At 42.7% G+C, this 6,000-nt stretch overlaps 1 protein-coding gene across 3 annotated transcripts in view; it reads right to left on the bottom strand.

Moving 5' to 3' along the window:
- CAMKMT (calmodulin-lysine N-methyltransferase) overlaps positions 1-6,000 on the bottom strand; it is a 388,588-nt gene that overhangs the window by 4,662 nt on the left and 377,926 nt on the right. For 2 of the 3 annotated variants that reach the window (XM_047746721.1, XM_047746723.1), the window contains one exon: positions 1,499-1,630. The exons of the other annotated variant lie outside the window; for it this stretch is intronic. In XM_047746721.1, the coding sequence (XP_047602677.1) occupies positions 1,499-1,630 (132 nt within the window). The remainder of the gene's footprint in view (positions 1-1,498; positions 1,631-6,000) is intronic. 3 annotated transcript variants of the gene reach the window in all.

The raw sequence follows: 6,000 nt of genomic DNA, 5'->3' as shown, positions 1-6,000 counted from the left end.
TTCTAGACAAAGGAGAGGTGGCCACTCAGGACTCACAGGTACTAGTACACCTCCGACCTTGCAGGGTTGGAGAAAATCTTGCCTTTGCTCTCCTGATCTATGATGGAGAAACTGAAAGCATTTGTTGTTCTAGGGTGAAGGTGAAAGGCATGGCATTGAAGCAGCCATCACCTGATCCCTGTAGCTCTAGCTTGACCCAGGAGAGAACCACGTTTTTGTCCCTTTGGGTAGAGGAGCCCACAGGGCGGGGAGAGACCCTTCCCCTGCTAGGTAAAGCGCTCGGAGCCTTTCTTTTTATTCTGGGGGAGGGGCTGCAAAAGGGAAAGCGTCATTCTAGAGTGGAAGGCAAGATTCAAGTACTCACTCGGTTCCCTTTTTATTTCCTGATCCTAAGCAAAGGGCAATTCCACCATCCAGAGAAGGTGATTTAACCCTTTCAGTTCACAAAGCATCCTTGTTTCCCAACCCCCCACCCCAGAAGTAGGCTAAATGAAACCTTAGAGACTCCAGAAGAGCAAACCTATCTCCACAAAGTGAGGCTCTTCTTTCTCTTGCCTGAAGATCAGATCCACTTTGCATATAATTTTTCAAATGTCAATATGCTTCTGTATAATATCATAGTCTCTGGTAAAAAAGAATGCTATTCCCTTTTCCCCAGGAGAAATTTAAGGTCAGGGCTTTACTTTTCTGGATTCGCAACTTGTAAAATCGTGACAAGTTCAAAGTCTTTTCCCAAGGTCAGACTAGTTCAGAGAAGGGAGATTTCTGTAAGGCACAAAATTACAGAAGTAATTTATGATATGCTAGTAAGTGTGATATGTATTAGCAAGGGTGAGATTCCTAAAAAGTTTTTAGTGGAACGCTTGTCTCTCAGTGTCCTATATTGCTCTATGCCTATAAATAATAAAAAGGCTGATAACATTGCTTTATGTAAGCAAGCTTAGAAATCACTCTCAGATAAGTGCTTTTGACCTAAATCTTGTAGCTCCTCAATCTGACATATAACCCCACAACTGTGAAATTCCATATGAGATTTAACAGTCTCAAACTGCCAACTGACCCAGCCATAAAGCAAGCAGAGATAAAGATTTACAGTCCAACATGATACAATTAGACATTCACCTTCTATTTATTTCAGTGCAGCTGAGCATTTAACCTACTTAAAAGCCAAAGGTTTTTCATAAAAATATAAATGCTTGTTTATCATTTGCTCTACGCCACCTCCCTTACATCCTACAAATTAGTCTATTATGAATGAAAAGATTAGTTTGTTTCAGAGAAAGGAGTAAACAGGAATGGTTTCTGTAAAATCCTTCTAGACATGCAAAGATAAAAGATACCTTTACCACACAAAATAATCAGATACAAATACCTGTTCAGAAGCAGCACACCTAAGGAGTACTTTAATCAAATATTTGGGTTACCTGCCAAAAAGACCATGATCTCTTCAAAATGCAATGCGGATTAAAGTGTTATCTAACACAAGCAGAAAACTAACCTTGGAGTGGAAGTTTGAAATGTGTTCATCATAATTTTCATGTCTTTGGATAGAGAAATCAGCTTTTTCAGCTAGATTGCAAAACTGGTTTAAAGTACTCCCTCGGCGTGGGGCGAATACCATTGCTTTCCCCTAGAACGGTAAAAAGGAAATTCACACATTTTAGAACTGGAAGGCAACCAAACAGAACAAACACTGGGGGAAGCATTCAGTGTCCTGCTCTCGGGTAGGAAACACAGTTGTTCTTGAGACATCCACACAGGACGGACAGTCACAGTGAGAATAATTTCAAGGATAGATAAACATCAAGTAAGAAAAAAATATGTGTATCTCATATTCAAAGGTTGCTATGTTTTATCCTTTTCAAGTCGCGCATGCAATAAACAAAACGTGGATCGAAGTTGGTGTTTTGTACAAGGCACACCTCTCTTGGGTCCAAGGTTCAAACCATCAACTAGCTTTTATAGTACTGGTCCACGGCAGTGCCACCCGCCTGGAGACCCCTTAGCTGCTGCCAGCATGTCCCCAACACAGCTCCAGAGCATGCGGCAAAGGATGCTTATAGATATTAGTTTATTGTACCGGGGAAACTCAATACCAAGAAATCCTCTATAGAGACAGTAACTGTGGTCTCTGTTAGAGAATTTTCATGTTTCAGTCCTGCCACCAGCCTTTTCTGGGACCATGCCATCAGAGACAAGGCTCCAGGATCTTGGTTTCCAACTTCAGTGAGTCTTTCATAATAGTCATCATTAGAGCAAAGCAGCACCTCACGGCCCTCAGATGATTGCTTTTCAAAGGAAGTGGTATAACAAGGGTAATCAGGCTTTTCTAAATAAACTGCACAACCTTGTAAGATTGCTGCAGCGGGCAGAATGGGCGGATTTGAGCAAGCTATGTACCAGATTTTTCAGAAGACCACTGGACAGGAAACTCCATGGTGTGCATTTGCTGATGAGTGTGTGTGGACCTTTCCTTGCCCTCCTAGACATGCACACAACAGCTAAACTTCAGAATCTTCTTTGCTTTTTGTTTAAGAGACGACTGTATGCTCTGTTAACTTCAAGGTTCTACTTCACTTTTATGAAATGCCACTTCAGGTTTTGAGGGAATCATGAAAGTATATCCCAGTTTCTTATGAAAGGTGGTTTCCTGTTTATTACGGCCAAGTTTTTATCGAGCGTCCACTCATGTCAGGAGTGTCCGCTCAAGGACAGGAACTCTATTTGTCTCGTTGACTCTTCACACCATCCGACAGTGTAGGCATCATCGGCTCCACGTTACCGGATGCTCGGAATCATTGAAGAGTTGACCAAGAGGACACAACTGGCAAAACATACCTACTTCCAACGCAGACGCTATTTCCACCCTACCTCATTGCCTCCTCATTAGTAATAGTGACGGCAATAATAATAATAATAATGGCGACCACCGTGCAGGGAGCTTCACGAACCTTCCCTTTCATCCCTTCAACCCGTTTTCTCAATGACTTTGTGCAGTAGACATTACATTTTACAGATGATTAAACATCTGCGAAAGCTTTGAAGAATATGAGGAGGAATATGTGGCAGAAGGGGTTCTGGGCTTAAAAAGTCTCCACCATCACACACCTGTCACCCAGGAAAATTAGGAAGAAAACAAAAAGCCACAGAACTGTTGAGCTAGAAGGGACCTTGGGGAGGACATAATCCAATCTCCTCAGTCACCCCAGCTGACCCATCAAGTTTCCTCACTCACCAAGTGGGAAGAACAAAGTCTGCTCTGCCCACCCCCCACCCCCCTATGCCCCACCACCCCCCTGCAGCCCAGAGAAATCATGAGAATTCAAATGAAGTGATGAATGTGAAAATAATTGGAAAAGCATATGAAAAGCAAGGTTATGTAGATTAGAAACATCTCCACCACTTAACAGTGCTGGAAAGATTTTATCAGGTCTCTCTCCCTCTCCCTCTCTTCTCCTCATTTACCTGCAAGAAAATACACCAATACTGTGTCCTGGACATCAAGTGTGTTTTCATACTGTGTTTACATAGACATGTACACACTCAGACACATAATTATAGCAGCACCAATCATGCCACTACACTTAAGGTTCTGTCAGCTTTTCCAATATTGATTGCTATTTTCAGGCGTTTTTCAAACTTAGCAGCAAAAATTCATTTTGATGTGAAACTAGATATAATACATGGTCTTGGCAGGGGAGCAAAAGTCTCTGTTAAAAAAAAAAAAAAAAAGGAGGGAATACCAGTAGGTCATTTTAGTCATTTTTAAGAGCTGGTTGCCATTCTGGATTTTTGAATAATGGAAGTTGTTTTATTTTGAAGTCACCTGCAAAAATTGTCTGACAGTTACATTCGAAGAGTTGATTTTTAGTAGCTATTATCTAAGCTATGTATCATAATGTTCACGGGGCTACAAGACTCTTGGCTGGGCTGATGTTTACATTTATGCGTCCACGCTCCCCACACCCCTAACCCCTTGTTGGTTGGGGTGAGCTGTAGGGGGACCCAGGTAAGCATATGGCAGCCTCCTCTACCCAGACATCTCTCCTTCTCTGGGTCTTCTTCCAGCTTACCCGTCCTTCCCTAACCACCCTCTGGAACAGCCGCTGCTTCCCCATCACTCTCCACCCTCCTCCCCCCTTTACTTTGGCTCTGAGTGCTCCTCACCACTAACACACATTACACCTTTGTTTGTGATCGCAGATCTCCTCCGGCTGGAGTGTACGCTCCCTGACAACAGGATCTTCTAGTGTTTTATTCACTGCATTTGCTCAGTGCCTAGTGTATAGTTGACTCTCAATCAATACTCATTGAGAGAATAAACTAAATCCAGATGTTGAAATAATTTGAGAAATTATCTCTTTGGGAATTCGAAGGTCACATTCTATTGCTTATTCTTTAGAAAAGATGTTCTGCAAGAAGCTCTTCCAGAGTCAGTGGCTCTGATGGGATTCCAAAGGGCAGCGTTCTGTGTACAATACTGTAGCCGCAACAAGGAAAAAGAGTAAGCAGTAATTTTAATCTCTAATTACTCAGTTATGGGTTTTAAAATGCTTTCTTTTTCATTTCATTGAATACAGACACCTTTGAGATGTGAGTCAATATTGAGGAGGGACAATCGTACATCAACCATTCATTCAATAAACAGTCACGGAGTGCCAGCATCCACCCCATAAGGAATTGGCTTTAGAATTCCCATTGTCCCCAGTGGAGCAGGACACTGGTGCAATCAGAGAAATACGCCTTACCATTTAGGCTGCAAAAATCCAAACAAGAAAAAAATATATAGATTTCAAATTAGCCCATCACTTTAGAAAAATTATTTTAAATTTACTAAAGCCCAACTTTCTAGGCATTTGAAGTCATAGACTCATTTTAACTCAGAATGAACACTCAATTGAACGTAAAATTTTGACTGATGGGCAGAAATTTGAGAGAATTCATTTATCCCTAGAGAGGAGAGAGGAGTATTTCCACTAAACAGCAATGATATTGTTTACATCGTGAGCTCAGTTGTTGTTATTTTGCTAGACTAATCTGTACTCATATATTAAAGGGTGTGTACTTCAGGAAAAAATAAGTATGCTTCAGATTTCTTTTAAAAGGAATATGCTATGCCAGTGAAATGCCTTTATTCCTGTTCCATTTCTAGGCAACCAACTATTAAATGCCAATTACATGTTTAAACTTATGTTTATTTTTTCTTTACCTGGTTTCTGAGATGCCGCCTTTCCCTGCTTCCTCCCCTACATCTCTCTCAACCCCCTTCCCTGGCTTCTCCATCTGCCCCTTGATTGTCAGTGGTTTCCCCAGGGCTCTGCCTACGTTTTCTCCCTGAGCCAAGAGCTGAAGTCCATGACTTCAGCTCTCACTGATATATCAACACTCCCGAGTATGTATCTCCAGCATTCACCAAAGTCCAGGACCCACCCCTGTTTTCAGGTGCCTCCTAGGTCTCTCCATGGGGACGTTCTGCAAGTACTTTTAACTTATTCTGTCTACAGTGGAACTCAATACCTTTGGGCCCAAACTCCAGATTAGACTCCCTGTCCCTGGGATGCCTCAGCTGACCACTCCTGGCCTCTACGGTGTGCCTCCTCCTTGCCAGGCTCTCCTGCTCTCCGCTTCCACAGCTTGCTCAAACCGCTGCTCTCTCCCTAACACACTGTCAGGTAACTGCTCGCTTGTTTGTCTCTCACGCTAGACTGCGAGCTCTTTCGGGGCAGGGTGACATTGTATCTTAGTCAATACTCAGGTCTTAGCACAGCCTCTGGCATCTGAGAGGCACCCAGTAATTGTCTACTGAATGAGCACCTCTGTGAATATCCCCTCAGTCCCCTCTTCTCCACCTTCAGATCTCCACCCTCTCCTAACTGGACAATTCCATGTAAAAGTTGGTTCATGATGGTGCCCTTAGGAGCTTTGCGGCTTTCAGGCTCTCTCTTACTCCCACTGCAGCCTCTATGCTGGCCAATCTGATCTTTCTAGAACCCACATCTG

This window comes from Lutra lutra, chromosome 9 (assembly GCF_902655055.1).
Source record: "Lutra lutra chromosome 9, mLutLut1.2, whole genome shotgun sequence".
Taxonomy (NCBI): Eukaryota; Metazoa; Chordata; class Mammalia; order Carnivora; family Mustelidae; genus Lutra; species Lutra lutra.
Note: the sequence above shows the minus strand (reverse complement) of the source record. Positions and strands in the feature narration are given on the sequence as shown.